Consider the following 20,256-nt stretch of genomic DNA (forward strand, 5'->3'; position numbering starts at 1 on the left):
AAAAATTATGTATATGTAAAGATCTGTCTGTGTGTTTGTCTGTCTACTGATAAAACATTCCTTTGTCAGAATCTATTTATATGGGGAAAGGGGAAGATGCAAATGATAAAGCAAGTGGACCAAATTATAGCAATAGATGAATCTGGGTATGTGGGTGCTCTTTGTTCTATTCTATACCAGATTTTTCTATAAGTATGCTAAAAGTTTTAAAATGACCTACTATGAAATTTAGAACAGTGGAGCAAATTAAAAGGTTATAGTAGTCGCTTAAGAGGCATTCGAGATAAAGTTTAGCATTTAATAAAAACAAGAACTTTTAAACCAGGAATTGGTAGATACTTCCTTAATGTATTTAAAGAAAAAAATAACAGCTTATATCACATTTAATAATGAAATGCTAGAACTTAGGTTCATAACATACATAACTATCTTTCTGTGGTCTGCAAACCCCTGAAATTGAATATAAATACTATTTTGCTTACATTTTCAAGTGGAGGAACATACTTTTTTACCATCTAAAGATGACTATTACCCCAAAATGGTTAAAGGCCATTGTACTCTAGGACTTTCCTATTAAAAATTAGGAAGAAAAGTAAGGATCCTAGGACTGCTGTTATTTAAAATTGTTCCAGATGCTCTGGCCAGTACATTGCTACCCAAATGTAGAATTATAAATAATGGAAATAGCCAAACTATATCATTATTTGCAAATGATATGATATGGTATGATTGATAATATTCTTGGGTTAGATTCTTAAAGTGAAATTATTGAATCAAAAGATCTTGATATGGTTTGCCAAATTACTCTCCAGAAAACTTTTATTAATTTACACTTGTACCAGAAGTATGAGTGCCTTTCTCCATTCATCAATGCCAGTATTGCATGTGGACATTGTGTCTATTCAAGTGATATGATTGTTGACTTAGAACCCTCTAAAGAATCTTCTCTTTTCATTATGTAATGCAGTTTCTTTTAATCTGACAGTTAGAAAACATAATGGAGGGGAAAATCCCATTCCCAAAAGCAATAGACAATAGAAAACATACATTTCTTGGAAATGCTCTGTACTAGCCATATGTCAGAATTATGAATAGGAAACAAATTTACTGAGAGAGAAATAAAATTTGAATAAATGTTCCTTAAAGGTAGGCTTAATATTGTGAGGACACATTCCTCCTAATTTAATTTATAGTTTTAAAACAATCCTTATCTGAATATCAGTGCTATGGTTTTTGAATGTTAGAAAGTGTATTCTGAATATTATCTGGAAGAATAAACAATTGAGAATAGCTAAATTTTAAAATATAAGAGCAAAGAAAAAATTTTGACTTTAGGGTTAATAAAACATTTATTGAAAACTACAATTAAATCAGTGTGTAGGAAAAAAACAATAGAATGACTTAAACTCAGACTATAGTGTATATAAATATTTAATGTATGGTAAGTGAAGCATAATAGCATTAGAGTAGAGTCTTCCAGTGTCCTGCATAATAGTGTTAGCTTTCAGGTGGGGGTGCTGAGGAAAACCCCTGACCTCATGTCATGTACCCAAACAGATTTAATGAAGTAAATGTAAAAAAATAAATAAAAGTAAAAAGGCATACCAATAAAAAGTTAGAAAAATATAAATTCACTCTTGGACAGAGATCAGAGAGGTAGAAATTTTCCAGCATAAAAAGCAAGAAAAGATCACATAGGATTTAGCTACTTAAAGGTTTCAAAGTTCTGTAGGTTAATAAAAACTAACCATGAGCAAAATTAAAAGACAGGGGACTAAGGGGGAATGTAAGAAATACATTATTTGTATTCTTCCTATATGCACATGTGATTGTTATATATTTAGGATATATAATTGTAACCCCATGGTAACCACAAGAAAAATAATAAGGAAAATATATACAGTTAGAAAAAAGAAGGTACTCAGTATGGTACACACAAATACTCAAATAAATATAAAAGTAGGCATTAATTAACAGAAGAATTGAGGGATAAAATAGGTACTACTTACATTAGCAAAATAGAAGAAAGTCCTCCATTGCCAGTAATAACTTTGAATGTAAATGGATTAAACTTTCCATTTGTGAAAAGGCAGAGATTGGCAGAATGGATAAAAAAGCATGACCCAGCTCTATGCTGTCTACAAGAAACTCATCTTAAATTCAAAGATATAAGTAGGTTGAAAGTGTAAACGATGGAAAAAAATATACCGTGTAAATAGTAACCAAGAGAGCTGGGGTGGCTATACAAGTATCAGATAAAATAGACTTTAAGTCAAACACAGTTTTGAGGGACAAAGAAGATCATTTTATACTGATAAAGGGGTCCATTCAACAGGAAGATACAACAGTTATAAATAATATGCATCTAACAGCAGAGTCCCAAAATATATGAAGCAGATACTGACAGATTTGGAGGGAGAAACTGACAGTTCTATGTTAATAGTAGGAGACTTTAATGCACCACTTTCAATAATGGGTAGAACATCTAGTCAGAAGATCAATAAGAAAATAAAAGACTTGAATGATAACACTAAACCAACTGGACCTAACAGACGTATGAAGAACACTTCATCCAACAACAACAGACATGGATCATTCTTCAGGATAGATCATATATGTTAGGTCACAAAATGAGTCTCAATAAATTAAAAAATTTCCTGACCACATTGGAATGAAGCAAGAAATCAGTAACAGGGAGAAATGGGAAATTCAGAAATATGTGAAAATTAAACAACAAACTCTTAAACAACCAATAGAATTAAAAAGGAAATCACAAGGAAAATAAGGAAATATCTTGAGACGAGCAACCATGAAAATACAACATGCTAAAACCCTCTGGGATGCAGCAAAGGCAGTGCTGAATGGAAAATTTATAGCTCTAAGTACTAACATTAAAAGCAAGAGAAGAAAGACTTCAAGTCAGAGACCTAACCTCCAAAACTGGAAGAACTAGAAAAAGAAGAGCAAACTATACCCAGTGTGCAGAAGGAAGGAAATAATGGAGATAAATATGGAACAACAACAACAACAACAAATCGAGAGAATCAACAAAACCAAAATTTGGTTCTTTGAAAAGATCAATAAAATTGGCAAGCCTTTAACTAGACTGAAAAAGAAAAAAATGACTGAAAAAGAAAAAGAGAGGATACAAATGACCAAAATCAGAAATGAAAAGGGAGCATTACTCCTGACCCCACTGAAAGAGAAAGGACTATAAAAGGATACTATGAATAACTGTCAACCAAGAAATTAGATGACCTGGATGAAATGGACAAATTCTTATAAGAACACAGACTACCTCCACTGACTCAAGAGAAATAGAAGATTTCAATAAACCAATAACTTGTAAAGAGATAGAATCAGTAATGAAAAACCTCCCAACAAAGAAAAACCCAAGACTGGATGGCTTCAAAGGGGAATTCTACCAACATTCTAAGAAGACTTAAACTCCAGTTCTGCTCAAACTCTTCCAAAAAATTGAAGAAGAGGGAACACTCCCTAACTCATTCTATGAGGCCAACGTCACTGTCATACCAAAGCCAGTAAAGATACCACAAGAAAATTAAATCACAGACCGATGTCTCATGATTTTGGATGCAGAAATCTTCAACAAAATACTAGCAAACTGAATCCAACAGCGTATTACAAGAATTACACACCATGATCAAGTTGGACATATCCTTGGCATGCCAGGGTGGTTCAACATAAGAAAATCAATTAATGTAATACACTACATTAACAGAATGAAGGAAAAAAAAACAACATGTTCATCTCAGTTGATGCAGAAAAGGCATTTGACAAAATCCAGCACCTGTTCTTGTTAAAAAACATTTAGGACACTAAAATAGAAGGAAAATCCCTCAACATGATCAAAGGCATACATGAAAACCCCGCAGCTAACATCCTACTAAAGGTGAAAGACTGAAAGCTTTCCCTCTAAGATAGGGAGAAGACAGGGTTGCCCACTGTCACTACTGTTATTCAGCATTGTACTGGATGTTCTTGCCAGAGCAATTGGGCAAGCAAAAAAAGTAAAATACATCCAAATTGGAAAGGAAGAAGTAAAACTTTCCCTATTTGCAGATGATATGGTCCTTTATACAAAAAAATCCTGAAAGATCCATGGACGAAGCTCCCAGAGCTAATAAATGAATTCAGAAAAGTGGTGGTGTACAAGATCAGCACCCCCCAAATCAGTAGCAATGAACAATAAACAGGCAATGAACAATCAGAAGAAGAAATCAAGAAAAAAGTTCCATTTACAGTAGCAACTAAAAGAATCAGATATCTTGGAATAGATCTACCCAAGGATGTAAAAGACATGTATGCAGAAAACTACAAAACATTGCTAAAATATATCAAAGAAGGCCTGAATAAATGGAAGAACATTCCACGTTCATGGATTAGAAGACTGAATATTAAGATGCCAGTCTTACCAAAAGTGATTTATAGATTCAACTCAATCCCAATCAAGATTACAACAACCTTCTTTGCAGAAATGGAGAGCCAATCATCAAATTTATATGGAAGGGTAAGGGGCCCCAAATAGCCAAAGCCATCTTGAAAAAGAAGAATGAAGTTGTAGGACTCACACTTCCCGATCTTATAACTTATTACAAAGCTACAATAATCTAAACAGCATGGTACTGGTACAAGGACAGATATATAGACTAATGGAATCGAATTGAGAGCTCAGAAATCAACCCTCACATTTATGGCCAACTGATTTTTGACAAGGGGGCAAAGACCACTAACTCAGGAAAGAATTGTTTCTTCAACAAATGTTGCTTGGAAAACCGGATCTCCATTTGCAAAAAACCTCACACCTCATGCAAAAATCAACTCAAAATGGATCAAAGCCCTAACTATAAGAGCCAGAACTATCGAACTCCTAGGAGAAAATGTAGGGAAGCATCTTCAGGACCTTGTGTTTGGCCATGTCTTTTTAGACTTTATACCCAAAGCACAAGCGACAGAAGAAAAAATATATAAAAGGGAACTCATCAAAATTAGAAATCTTTTTGCCTCCAAGATCTTTATTATGAAAGCAAAATGATAACCCTACTCAATAGGAAAAAACACTTGGAAACCACATGTCTGATAAAGGTTTAGTATCTAGAATCTGTAAAGAGATCCTACAACTCAACTATAAACTGACGACCCAATTAAAAAATGGGTAAAAGAGTTGAATAGACATCTCTCCAAAGAAGATATACAAGTGGCCAGAAAGCACATGAAAAGATGCTCGACATCATTAGCCATTAGGGAAACGCAAATCAAAACCACAGCAAGATGCCATTTTGTCCCCATTAGGATGGCTGCTATTTAAAAAAATGAAAAATTACAAGTGTTAGGATGTGGAGAAATGGGAACATTCATTTGTTGTTGGTGGGAATGTAAAATGGGCAGGTGCTGTGGAATACAGTTTGGCAGTTCCTCAGGAAGTTAAGTATAAAATTACTTTATGAACTGGCAATACCATTACTATGTATATACCCCAAAAAATTGAAAGCAGGACTGTAACAGTTATTTGCACACTGATGTTTATAGCGGCATTATTTGCAATTGCCAGAAGATGGAGGTAACCCAAGTGTTCATCAACCGATGAGTGGATAAACAAAATATATACAAAAAAAATATAAACAAAATATAAAAAACATAAACAAAAAAATATGGTATGTGCCTACAATGGAATATTTTTCAGTCATAAAAAGGAATGAAGTGTTGATACATGTGACAACATCGATGCGTGAAGTAAGCCTGACACAAAGGGACAAATATTGCCCTTTGGATGATCTCACTGTTTCGAAATAATTAGTATAAGCAAACTCAGAGAGTCAGAATCCAGAATATAAGTCACCAGGTTATGGGGTAGGGATAGGGAATGGGAAGTTAAGGGTTCCTGTTTAAACAATGGAAGTGTTTTGGAAATGGATGGTGGTGATGGTAGCACAACATTGTGAATGTAATTAACAGGACTGAAATACATATCTGAATGTGGTTAAAAGGGGTAATGTTAGGTTGTGTATATGGTAACTGAATAAAAATTAAAAAAAAAAAAATCCATGGAACTACACTGCACAGTGAACTCTAAGTTAAACCATGCACTACAGTTAATAATACAGTTATTAAAATGTGTTTTTATTAATTTTAACAAATATTCCTCACCAATGCAAGGAGTACATAATAGGGTAGTATATGGGAATCCTGTATTTTATGCATGATTGTTCTATAAATGCACAACTTCTCTAATAAAGAAAAGAGGCTGGTTAAAAGCATTAGGATCTCCTGGTGCCCTGGTTGGCCCCTCCCCGACCCCCTCGGCAGTTGTGCTGAGCCTGCCACTCTCCCAGTGTGCATCCCTGGTCCTGGCTTGGGAGGGAGCAGAGAAACCCTCATGCACATACTGGGAGCATGTATGATTGGCCCAGTCTGTCTGGTGGTGGCCTGGGGGACTCACTGTCCCAGAACTTGGCCTGTGTATAGAAGGCAACTCACAGAACTTGCGTACAGAACACTGGGAGAAAGTAGTCAAGTCTTGCTGCATAGGGCAAGGGATTGCTGGCTGTGGCTGGGTTGTGAGGAAACTGTTTCCTAGAGAAGAGGGGATACTCAGAATCATGTAAATAGAATTCTAGGACCACATGTGCATGCCCAAGACAAGACGCCTGTGCAGAAAGAATCAGGGGGGCCATTATGCTTTGGCCTCAAACTATTCTGTAAACTCACTGTGTGGATAAAGTGTGATGGAGACACACTGTACAAGTCAGTCTTCAAAGACTGTAAGAGGTCTTTTCTTCCCTTCCTTTTTTTTTTTGTTTTTGTTCCTGGCTGTTACAACACTAACTGAATACAGGCTTAAGGAACAGATGTTTCAGAGTCTAAATTCCAACAAATACACACTAAAATATCAAAATGTCCACGTTTCAACAAAAGGTCACAAAACATATAAAGAAACAGGAAGTGAGGGCCCAGGCAGAAGAGAAAATTAAAGCATTACAGACCATATATGAAGAGAACTAGACCTGGAGTATACTAGACAAAAGAATTTAAAAATGGTCCTAAAAATGCTCAAAGAGCTAAAGGAAAACATGGACAAAAAACTAAAGGAAATCAAGAAAGTGATAGGTGAACACAGAATATCAACCGAGAGATGGAAATTACGAAAAGGAACCAAACAAAGCCGAAGTAACAGAAATTTGCATATAGTATTGAAGCTACGGTGGTATCAAAGCAAATGAGATTGTCATAGATTAAAATGTTAAATTTAAGCCCCAGGTTAACTACAGAGAATATATGGGAAAATGTGCAAGTTCATAGAGACAGAAATTAGAGTACAGTTGCCAGGGGTGAGGGACAAGGAGAATGGGGAGTTAATGTATAGTAGGTATAGGGTTCCTGTTTGGGGAGACTGAAAAATTTCAGTATTGGAAGGTGGTGAGGGTACCACAAGATTGTGAATGTGATTAAGACCCATTGAATGGTATGCTTGGGAGTGGTTGAGTTGGGAAAGTTTATGTTGTATATATTTTCCCACAATTTAAAAGAAAAAAAGGGTAACTAAAGAGACAGTGATAATTAAATGTAATGCATGATTCTGGATGGGATGTAGCAAGGAGGAGGAAAAGGTCAAAGGGACATTATTGGAATGAATGCAAAAACTGGAATATATACTGTAATTTCTTGAACTTGGCAACTGCACTTAAGTTGGATAGATAAATAACTATCTTTGTTCTTAGGTAATATACATGGTAGTATTAGTATTAAGTGTTCAAGGAGCATGGTATATGCAGCCTACACTCAAGTGTTCAGAAAATGGATTGATAAATAGACAGACATAGATGGGTTAGATATATAGAATGAGGTAGCAGATATGGCAGAATGTTAAAATTGGTGAATCTAGGTATCGGTGACAGAGGGTAGGGGAATGTTGGAGTTCTCTGAATGGGGCTTTTATTATTTTTTTAACTGTCCTGTAAGTTTGAAAGTATTTCAAAATAAAAAGTTTTTTAAAAATTAGGACATAAGTGGGATAAATGGCAAGAAATATGAACAGTGAATTCTCAGAGAAATACAACTGGCTGATAAACATTAGCATATCCAGCATCACGAGTAATTACAAAAGTGTAAATTAAAAATGATACTATTTTTTCACCTTGAAATAAGGGAAATTTTGTTTTTGTTTTCAGCTCATACTCAATACTGGCACAGGTGAAATGATAAATGCACTTCACTAATACACTGCTGGTGAGGCTGTAAATTGATACAAGCTCTCTGAAAAGTCATTTGGCAAAGTGAATCAAGAGCCTTTGATCCAATAATATAACTTCCAGGAATCTCTCCTAAAGATATTATCAAAAAATGGTCCAAAGACATTTATCATGGCATTGCTATTATAGCAAAAAATCAGTTTTAATACATTGGTTCGGTAATGGACAAATTATTAAATTGATATATCCATTCAATCATACAGATATTTAAAATGTTTGCAAAGATATTTTAATGATACCTGATGCCAAACACAACATGTCAAACTATTAACAGCCATTGCCTGTTGGTCACCAAAGGAGTGATGCTTTCTACTTCTTTGTATTTTGTTTTACTTTCTAAATTTTCTAAAATGAAAATTCATCATTTTTATAGTCAGAAAAAAATATTTAAAAAAGAAAAAAAACTTAAAATTGTTTTCTTTCCATCAGACAGATAATGGACTTCTGCCCCAGCGGCTGTGTAATTGTGTTGCAGAAGCTATTGTGTGTACGTTTTAACAACAGCACATAATACTTTTATGAGACAATAGTTTTATCGTTGACTGTAAGTCATGCCAGAGTTACCTGCAGGGTGGATCATTTAAAGCCCAGTGGAATGCATGTTACTGTTAATTAGGTAGCCTACATAAAGTAATCTGTTAATGGCATCGGGCTTTGTCAGAATGGTGGATTTTTTTCCCCCTTTTCAGTTTCTACACTCCTGGCCCTCTAGATCTCACAGGAGGAAGATTGGAGTAGGTGGTAGTTCAGTAAGATCAGATTTCATACAGTATGAATTATTTTTCCAGGTTTTTTGTTTTTGTTTTTGTTCTTTACTGTTTCTTACGTCTTACATTTCTCAGCAATACTTCCTCCAGCTGTGGCTTTCTTATCCCTCTGCTTCTCTCTGTCCTCCCTTCTCTCTACCCTAAAATTTCTCAAACAGTTTAGCTGCAGAATAAATGCAACAAAGCTTAAAGGATCAGTACATACAGGATCCCATAATAAAGTCCCAGGCTTTTTTTTATTCCCTTTTTTGAAGTGAGAATTCTCTTTCAATCCATGGCCAAATAAGGTATTAAACTCTCATCAAAATGAAACTGCCCTACGTTGTTATTAATTTTCATTTTTAAGGGACTTTGTTATATTATTTCCTAGTGACTTGCTAGACATGCATGTTGACATTCAGACATCGTATTAAACTACTGCACTTGAGTACGATTTTATCAGTTATGCAGGACTTAGAGAGTATCTGTTTAACTAGCCAAAGTTTAAATCCATGTAAATTTGTATTTCAGGATTGAAACAGCATGGATGTAATGACTAAATTGTGTTTTGTCTTTCTACAGGAGTTCACCTTTACTACGTTGGAGGGGAGGTATATGCCGAGTGCCTCAGTGACAGTAGCATCTTTGTGCAAAGTCGGAACTGCAACTACCATCATGGATTTCATCCCACTACTGTTTGCAAGATCCCTAGTGGGTGTAGTTTGAAAATTTTCAACAACCAAGAATTTGCTCAGTTATTGGCACAGTCTGTGAACCATGGCTTTGAGACCGTCTATGAGCTCACAAAAATGTGTACCATACGCATGAGCTTTGTGAAGGTAAGTGGGCTCTGATTTCTTTTGGTTAGGGTTTAACACACTTTTACTATACTTTCTCCCGACATATAAGTATATATCCTCTTGATATAGGTCCATAGAAGCTGACTTCTAATGAAGACATTTTTAAACTTTAACATGGATGTCAGTTATTACGTGAATATCATTAATAGAATAAAATAGGAGTGCTTGTGTTAAATGTCAGTAGCATCAGGCTTTAAAACCTTTTCCTTTTTCTCTTTGCTGTGTAAAGCCATTAGAATATGTTGTTATGTATTTATATTTAATATATATAATTTAAACACATGGCTGTCTTATAAGACCAGTTCAGTAAACACATCTCTCTTCCTTCCTTTTATTTTCATTCTTTGTTTTTAGTACTTTCATGATGATAAAGGTTGTTGCTTTTGCTTCAAGAATAAGCAAGTGACCTTTATGTAAAAATAAAAGTCCATCATGCTAGAAATGTTTGATTGGTCAGTTTTTTTGGTGGTTCCAGTAAACCTCATGATTTTCTTATAACTTAAAAGTATTTAATAAGTCCTCAGACCTTAGCTCTGAGATTGTATTGAAAGGTTTGAAGAGAGAAAAGGTTAAAGACATGGCTCATAGAATCTGATCTCTTTGCTGCCTCATCTTCTGCCTCTAAGAAATAAAAAAAATTTAAATGCCATTGAAATGTAAAATATGTATTTAAGTGTCCAATTAGATTTCAGGAATCAGTGACCTAGTCTAGTAACTGACAGACTGATTTGTCTGAATTCTCAAAGATAAATATTCATTGTCTGTTACTTGAGAAACAAAACTAATTATATATTTAGGAGAGGCAATCACTTTTTATGTCCTCTCTTCAGAAGGTCACCTAACTTGTTGTTAAGCCTGTTTTGTAATGTATATATTATGGAGGGTAATTTTGGAACCTTACTTTGGTAATCACCTTTCAAGTCAAAGAGAAATGTCTTTTCCTGAATATCATTTTTTCCCCACTTCTTTGAATCATACTAGCAGATTTTTCAGTGCGTCTTTTTAGTGCTTGTTTTCTCAAAATAAAATCCAACAATTCTTTGTTGCTGATACCCCTTTAGTATCAAAGAGGCCTTTTTAAGAGTTTGACCTATAAACTGTGTACATGAGATTCTAAAGACCTTTCTTAGTCGTTATTAACATTTTCTGTTTAATTTTTGACCAAGCATTTTGGCTGAAATTAATTTTTAAATGAAGACACTGACTTCCCAAAGTGTGTTTTGTTTGCTTTTGTTGGTGTAGAGGAAAGAATGCTTCTTGGGAATCAAAAGAGCCAAGTTCTAGTTCTGTCTCTCCATTTTAACTGTGTGTTTAAGGCTCAGCAATTCTTCTGTGGTCCTCATGTTCATCATCTTTCATATGGGGGTGTGGTGAAGTTGGGAGCAGTGATAGATTGTGCTAAGGTCCCTCAATGGGTCTATTACTGAAGGACCACTCAAAAAATTTTTGTCGCACATGCTTCCGTTGGACTTTCTCCTCAAACTCATTTCATCTTGATTACCTGATCAATTTTAATTATTTACTTTATATACAAGTAAATACAGCCTTTTTTAAACAGTGTTTATAACACAAAGATACACATTCAAAATTTTGTTGGATTTCATTCATTGTGCACATATTTTTAGCCCTATTCTAGAGAAGTAATACAAAGATGAAAAAGGCACTAATTTCAAGGCTATAGTCTAGTATGTGTTATAATATAAATACAACAATCAGTATAATCTAAGGTTATATAAGATACAATGGACATAGCTGGGAAGCTGAATTTGGAGAGCTAAGGATAAACATTAAGAATGTCTTTCTGACATTGTAAAGAGCACTTACTTATTATAAATTAGTAACAGAATTTGCACACTTTGTTGTTACAATGATGTTCTTTAACATCATAAGGACCACATACTTTACCCTTTTACACTTAGCATTTTAGAGAAATGATATAGAACATTTTGCTAACATTCATAGCCAGTCATGTGCTATTTTTAAGTCCATTTTGGGACTGAATGTAAAACAGATATGTTAAAAATTGTTTGTACCTTAAACTCTCCCATATCTGAAAAATTACGTGTCAGCCAAACAAGTATTTGCAGAGCTCCTGCTTTGTGTCAGTCACTGTGCTAGGCCTTGGAGGTCAAAGATGTGATCCCTGCCTTCAAAGAACTTGCTATCTAATGGAGGAAACATGACCATAAACCTTTGAATTAAACTTAGCAGTTTGTTGATATATGTACAAATGCATAGGTATATATATATATATGTTCATATGTAGCTTATCTATGACCACTTTCTCCCAGAAGTTTTAATATTCAGTTGTATTTCTTGAAACCACTGGAATAGGTGGAGATAAATAATACCAAACTTCTCTGGTATTCATCAAGAAACAAGGGTTTCATCAATAAGTTTTTTATTTTTGCAATAACAAAGTTTCTTGTGCATAGTGACCTTTCTTCTGTGGAAACTTGGTGTCCTGATACGGTAATTCTGAAGATATCTGGCAAACCACATCTTCTTGTACAAATGATGGAATCTCTTGATTATTGTGAATGGTTAGGTGTCAGTAGCTTGTGGAATACTTACGTACTCCTGCCAATTTTGCTTGGAGATTGAACGATCAAGAGCTCGGTGTTGATAGGAGGCCCTTCATTAGCTGAAAAGGGTAAAAACAGTATGTTTATGTCTCACATAGCTTTTCCTGATTTTCTTGATGATAAATTGAGAGTTTAGTAAGAGCTTTTTAATTAAAATAAATAAATAAGCTATCATATCAAGTATAAAGAGACATCCAATTTCAGAAAGTTAAAATATGATAGTATGTATGCCTTTGTATTATGAAAAGAAGTAGTTACCACCTCTCTGGGAAAGTCACTTCAGTAAGGTTATGGGCAATGAAAGTGAAAATTAAAAATATCTTTATTAAAACAACCTTATTTTACACTTTCATTCCCCACGACCACTTCATAATCAGGAACAGACTCTGGGGAGCTATGAACACCCGTCTCCTGAAATTGCCTGCCAACTTGTGTGTGTGTGAATGTACACATGGCCATTTTTCTTGTGAGGAAGTCTGTATCTTTCATCAGTCTCTGATTATGTGAATATTTTTATTTGATAGGTTTAACACACTAAGTTAAACAAGTTAAATGACCTCCAATATGTTGTTTCTAGGGTTGGGGTGCCGAGTACCACCGCCAGGATGTCACTAGCACCCCCTGCTGGATTGAAATACACCTGCATGGTCCCCTGCAGTGGCTGGATAAAGTTCTCACGCAGATGGGTTCACCACATAACCCTATTTCATCTGTGTCTTAAAGGGCCTTAGGCTTCTGCCTCTTGAAAACTGTTGAGCCTTGCATGTACTTGAAGGATGGATGAGTCAGACACAATTAAGAACTGACAAAGGAGCCTTGATAATACTTGACCTCTGTGACCAACTGTTGGATTCAGAATTTAAAAACCTTGGTAACATACTGTTGATATCAAGAACCTGATTAGTTTACATTGTAACGTTCTATTGTAAAATCAACTAAAATGCCGCCTTTTAGCAGGACTTTGTGTATAGTTAAAGGAGAGATGGCCAAGCCAGGGACAGATTATCTTATTGGAAAAAATGGTCCTAAGAGATTCTTTTGTGTTTGGCACTTTAAGGTCATCATTTGGCAGAAGTTTAGCATTAATGGTTAGTCTTTCTGAAGTGTGTTTTTATCAGGTTTAGAGCCCATGTTGAGTCTTTTTTTCCATGGGTTTTCATAATATTTTAAAACTATTTGTTTAGGAATGGTTTTATTGTTTGTTTTTAAAGTCACGTTTAATCTTGATGATATACATAGTAATCTTTCTAAAATTGTATGCTGACCTCCTGCTGTCAGAATAATGTTAGGCATATGCTCTTTGCTAAATATGTATGTACAGAATATTTGGAAGTTAAGAATTAATTAGACTAGAGGATTTAGAAGTATTTGAGGGGGGTGGGGGAGAGGGAAATGACAACTGCAAATGTAGAATATACTATAAAAATTCAGTTTGTTGCTTTAAAGAAACAAACTGATGTCTGAATTTTGCTGTGTTTCTATTTTTCAGAGATTTTATCCTACTTTTAACTTTTTTTTGGCATTCTTTCATCCTGTCCCCTCCAAAAAGCAATTACGCAGCTGGTTAATTCATCTGACTGTGAGAGCAAACGAATAATTCTGCTATCCTGAAATTGACTGCCTGTATGTTTCAATACCAATTGTATTGAGTGCGTGAATTTACTAAGCAGTTTTATGGAGTTTACATTACAGAAATAGGCTTTAATTTTCGAGCAAATTGTTTGCCAAATCTAGTAACTGTTAAATACTTGGAGGATTTAAAGAACATCCTGTTTAAATCCATTTCAAACTTTTTTTAATTTTTTGTACTATGTTTGGTTTTATTTTTCTTCCACTAATCTTTTATATTCATTCACACTCTAGTACGTTGAGTACTTTTATTCCAAAACTAGTGGGTTTTCTCTACTGGAAATTTTAAATAAACCTTTCATTATTGCTTACTTTGATTAATAATTTGTTGCTTCCTTTCTTCACGTACTAGATTTTAGGATTAATAAGATTTGGTACTCTTTTGAGATATTCTTTGCCAAGCATATTAACAAATTAAATTACTAATACAGAGACAGGGAGACAGAATGATGATGTAGAGAGCAAAGTCACTTTAAATCAGAAAAGAAAGGACTGCGAAACTTAAAAAATTAAGAATAAACTAACTAGCAAAATCTGGAATTCCAGATCTAAATATATAAACTTTCTTATGGAGGAATTAAATAGCAGCAGCAATTATTGGTCAATCAACATGAAAATACCAATTTCTAAACTTCAGATATAAGATTGCACGAGTAACTATGAAAGGATGTAATATTGGGGAAGGGTTGAGAACTAAAGATGCAACATGAGAAAATGATTACTTTTGCAGTCTACTTGTATTAGAATGATCCTCGTACCCTGTCCCAATAATATTTACCCATAAGCAACACACCACTCTTCTCTGACCAAAAAGATGCCACTCTCTCTCCTTTACTTTTTTATGCCTCTTTCCTGGAGTGTGTTTACCAGTCCTGAGGTTTAAGGACTCTCTTTTTTCCCCTTTTTAAAAGCATTTTAAAAGAAGAAAGTGTCTTGCTTTATTCAAAACAACAACAACAACAAATACAACATTTATTCTCCAAATTATAACCAAGCAAAAATTTTTGCTGCTTCTTATGTTCTTCAAAAACATCCTGGTACAAAGTGGAGAAAGCAGCCCTGGACCAAAAACCTACATTATAACACAAATTTGTGCATCTCTGCTGGGTTCCTTAACTACCATGAACTTCACCCATAAAATGGAGATAATGCTGTTGTTCCCTTATCACGAAGTTGAGATGAGGACCTATTAGGATAAAAATATGTGCAAAAATATCTTGGAAATGTAAGTGCCACTATTTTTTTTTAATTCTCTACTTCCCTCCCTCTCTGTATTTACCACTTGTCTGCTAAATCATTTCTGGCAGGGACCATCTGGATCAGTGATGGTGATTGGTGAGATATAACAAAAGAGGATTAATAAATTAAAACTATTGGACTTCAACAATGAAGTATAACTGTAAAGTGTCTGAAAATAAGGAGATTAGGTCAGGGCTCCTCACTTTTTCCTAGTGGAAAGCTATTTTTATTTTCCCTGAATTCCCATGGCTGCCTGCTGGGATAGTTATGCAGATTGTTAATTGGCTGTGACTGTAGCTTGGAGATCTACAAGATAAATCTCCAAGATCATCCAGTGGATTGAAACCTACATCTTGGGACCCCTGGAGTTTGCATTATGGTATGTAAGTAAGCCTCTTCATGCTTAAGTGCATCTATTTATGTTTTAAGCTAGTACCAAAAAAAAAACAAACACGTAATGTGAAGTGTTTCGTAATAGGTATGTTTTCTGCCAATAAGAAATCAACGGCTGGGATGATTAGAAGTGGAAAACCCGGAGCTCACGCCATCACTTGATAGCGATTTGATCTCCAGCAAGTTTTTTAACCTTTCTGCACCTGCTGCCTCATCTGTAAAATCGGGGGTAGTAAAGCCTCTTTGGGCTTATCATGACTATTAAATAAATAAATACATACAAAGCACATTAAGCCTTTCAATAAGTGTTAATATTACTAATTAATTAAATCTGGTTGGGAAGACAACCAAAAAGAAATTTGATTCAGGAGACATTTGATGAAGACCTTCTTACCTTTAAAGTACTCAGTAAGCGCAGTAAGAAAGCTTGTCCTCAAGGAGAGTCTAGTCTAGTGAGAGAAACGTGAAGGAAGGAAAACAGCAATCCGTGAGTGCCTCACCTATGTGTACCAGGCCCTGCCTCTTTAATCCTCTCAAGAACGTATGGGACACAATTCTGTCTTCATCTCTTCTTGTCAATTTTTGATAAATGAGGAAACTGACATAAGAGCTAAATAACTTGTCAGAAGTCACTTAGCTAATTAGTGGGCGAATCAGAATTTTAATTCAAATCTGACTTAAAAATCTGGAGTTAATTTCACTGATCCTTCTCTCTCTTGTTAGTTTGCAGATGTATTAATTTACTATCTTATAAAGCAGAATGAAGGGAATGTTTAGGGAACACACAGAAGAAGAAATAGTTCAAACTTGGTTGGGTGGAGACCAATAAAGGTTTTACAGTGAAAGTGGTATTTCAGGTTGAGCCTAAGGACGGGAAGTATTTTGATAATTGAAGAAATGTCTGGGCAAGAGAACGGTATGAGTAAAAGTATCTGTGACAGATACCTGTTGGGCATGCCACAGCACCTGTCCCCCAATTTCTAAAACTACACCTCCAGTCCATGTGGTTACTCTGGGATTTGTTGTAGTATAACATGATGTTCCCTCTGCCCACTTTTGATTGGTCTAGCGGGAACCTGTTTTTGGGCATTCTGGGACCGGAAATAAGAGAGTTTTGTCTCTGCATCCTGAAGCTATAGTACAACTTGGGAATTGTCCCTGGCCATCTATTTTGCTAAATGAGCTGGAGACAAAGAATAAGATTTAGTGAAGAGAGAAGAGTAAAACAGAGCTGTGAAGATGAGAGAGGCAGCCTTCTGAGGGCATCTGGGTTCCTGGTTCTAGGATTTACCAAGCCCTGCCAGATTCCATCTCTTCACTTTCTGGGTACACCCCAGAATTGTTATGGATAACCCCTCTCTGTTTTTCTTAACATAATTTGACATGTGTCTTTGTTACCTAGAACCAAATGAAGTATTGCAGTATGAAAGTATTTGACCTGTTTTAGAAAGATCTTTTTTTCTTTATCAGAGAAGTTGTAGGTAGGTTTACAGAACAATCATGCATAAAATGCAGAATTCTCATATACCACCCTATTATTAACAACTTGCATCGGTGTAGTATATTTGTTACAATTGATAACATATGTTTATAGTTGTACTATTAACTATAGTCCATGGTTTAACTTAGGGTTCACTGTTTGTGTAGTGTAGTTCCATGGATTTTTTTTATTTTTATTTTTATTCTGTTACATATATGCAACCTAACATTTCCCCTTTTAATCACATTCAGATATATATTTCAGTGCTGTTAATTACATTCACAAATAGATCTTTCTTATAGATAATATCTCTTTTAGCGAAAACAATACTTGTTTGTTAAAGAAGATTTAGAAAGTACAAAATAAAAAGATAACCTGTATTAACCCAGGATTAACCCCTGTTAATTAAATTAGCTTATGTTTGAATTAGTTGATAATGACCACCTGGCTTAGAGACATTCCATTGTAGGAAATTTAGGTCTGGAGGTTAGTGTTGTCATCTTATTAGCAGAGAGATGATGATTGACTTCTTCATTCATTTAGCAGCTACTGGATATCCATCCTGTACCAGTCACTGTGCAGGTGACAAAAATGAAGAAATCCTCGGTGCTGCCCTCCAGCCTACACTCTAATGGGAAAGGCAGACAAGCAACCAGACAGTAGTAGCACAGTGCTGTGATAGCAAGGAGCATAAAACATGTACATAACCCAGTCTGGAAGAGTAAGGAAAGTCTTCTCAGAGGAGATGATGTCAAAACTAAGATGTGCTAACTAGGAATTAGGTAAGATCTGGGTAGTGGAAATGTGTGCCAGGCAAAGGGGCAAAATATACAAAGACATGAGTAGGAGAACTCCAGCCAGTGTAGCTGGAGTGTAAAGCAATAGTATAATGATAAATAAAAGAATGGTGAGACGGGAAGGGCCAGGTTATTGATGGTCTTATGTATGCCATACTAAGGAGTGGGCTTTTTTTTTTTCCTTCGGATTTCAGCTCTAGAAATGGTTGAAACCACCAGGAGACCAACCAGGCCCAGACTCAGGAAAGAACCGATGGTAAAGCACACATATAAGAAGCAGAAAGAAGCTAACAAGGTGGGAGAGAATCATAGAAGCCAAGAGGGGAGTTTCAACAAGGAGGGCTTGATTCAGAATGACTAGTACTGGCTGGAGAAGGATGACAACTTAAAAAATGCTTACTAGACTTGGAAATTAGGAAGTCTTTGGTGACCTTCTAAGTTTTGGGGGTAGTGGTGGAGAAAGCCAAATTGCAAAGGTTAGAGAGTCTGGACTAAAAAAACTTGGAAGCAGAGAGTATTTTGATTCTAGGAACATTTTCTGGCAATAGTAAGGGTAACCAAATGAGATAGTGAAGGAGAGAAAGAGGAAGAATAGATGATGGTGGCTGGAGAGGTGAGTGGATGTGAAGAAAGGCTGTGTTAGAACAAGAAGCTGTGAACATGCCTGTAAGATGAAGTCATCCACTGAAAGGGGACTAAGGCTGTGCTAGAGAAGAATGGAAAGGTCAGAGCAGTTGCTGTGAGGAGAAGAGCTGACTAGTAATAAACTTAAAGCATGTCAGGAAGCATCTACAGCACAGCTGAAGTTGGTTGACATGGCTTTGAAGTGGATCCAATCTGCATGGTTATATAAAGGCTCAGAAATTTGAGGACAGGATCAGAGAAAAAGAATGTGGACTATACCTAGAGTTGAAGATTGACAAAGCAATCCTGGGGAAATTCTAGGCGACCAATAACCATTGTTGGAATGATGGCATATGTGGTCCAGGATAAGAAGTGAACTGGCAACAAGAAGCCAAAGGGGAGGTGGTTGCTGGGAAGCTGGTGGTAAAGAGAACATTTCAGTGTGAATGACCACAGCCTTCTTTCGTTAGTTCACTCAGAGAAATCTGAGAATGCAGCATCTTAAAATTCCAAAGATGATAAATCCTAAACCAAGGCTGTTCATGAGGAATGCTGATATGAAGTAGAGTTACAGAAGTGATGGCAGAAAGTCAAGGAACCAAGAAGTAGGCCACAAGAGGAGCTCAGTGTTTTAGTTCATCATTGCATAATCTGATAGCAGCTAACACATAGTAGGCAGTCAGTAAAGAATGAATGAGTGAATGATATGGTCTAGTTCATGAACATTGAAGTCATCCAGAGTGATGTTGGAGACGCTGGAAGGTCGCAGTGAAATAACAGCAGGGAGAGGGTAGAGCCACAGTAGTGAAGGAAAAAAACATCAAAAATCTAGAAGAACATAGTCTGAAAAAAAACACAATGGCAAAGAAAGCCAGGGAGACTCAGGAATGCCCATCACTTCATTCTGGGACCAGAAAGAGCAATCTGGAAGGTGAAGAGCTTCCTTCTCCAAAGTACTTGGCAGAGCTCTGTATTTTTCATAGACTTAATCTCGTGTTGTCTATGTCATTTATAGATTCTCTATGTCTGAGGTCTTGGGATTTCTGAAGAATTTCCAGCTCATTTCACAGGGTTTGTGATACTATTAAATAAAATGAGAAGTAGAGGAAGAGGATAAGGTGTGGGGAGAAGAAAGTGAAGTTAAGGTCTACCTAGGCTGCCAAGATATTTTTTCTTTGTTCTCATATTTCAGGTTATGGACTAGGTTCTTCCCCATTATTGATAATATTGGCTATTAGAAATACACACTGGCAAGCAGAATAAATGGAAGGCAGTGAGGAGGCCACAGAAGGAAGAGCAGGAGAGGAATGTGGTGTGGGGTACAAGGTCTTTTCATTTCAGATGGCTGCTCTAGGAAATGGGAGGCAAACCCCTCTTCTCCCTCAGCACACAGGATTTCTAGCAACAGGTGAAAGAAAAGTGAATCTCTCAAAAGCTAGTTGCCCACTGCCAGCTCTAAGGACCACAGGCATGGAACATTTGGGTATTTTCTGGACTGAATTAATGCCAGCTGAGTCATTGGGAATAGTGGACATTTCTTTAAAGAATATGTTTAACTTATCACCTGCTTTGGGCCTATTGCACTTTCTTATACTAGCAGGATTTATTAAAAGAAATAATTTGCTGAGTGCTT

At 35.8% G+C, this 20,256-nt stretch overlaps 1 protein-coding gene across 3 annotated transcripts in view; it reads left to right on the top strand.

The window, feature by feature from the left end:
- SMAD1 (SMAD family member 1) overlaps positions 1-15,515 on the top strand; it is an 86,586-nt gene extending 71,071 nt beyond the window's left edge. For all 3 annotated transcript variants that reach the window (XM_037830744.1, XM_037830745.1, XM_037830746.1), the window contains 2 exons: positions 9,599-9,855; positions 13,039-15,515. In XM_037830744.1, the coding sequence (XP_037686672.1) occupies positions 9,599-9,855; positions 13,039-13,182 (401 nt within the window). In that variant the 3' untranslated portion in view covers positions 13,183-15,515. The remainder of the gene's footprint in view (positions 1-9,598; positions 9,856-13,038) is intronic.
- The last annotated feature ends 4,741 nt before the right edge of the window (positions 15,516-20,256 follow it).

The sequence above is a fragment of the Choloepus didactylus genome, chromosome 3, assembly GCF_015220235.1.
Source record: "Choloepus didactylus isolate mChoDid1 chromosome 3, mChoDid1.pri, whole genome shotgun sequence".
In the NCBI taxonomy this organism is placed as follows: Eukaryota; Metazoa; Chordata; class Mammalia; order Pilosa; family Megalonychidae; genus Choloepus; species Choloepus didactylus.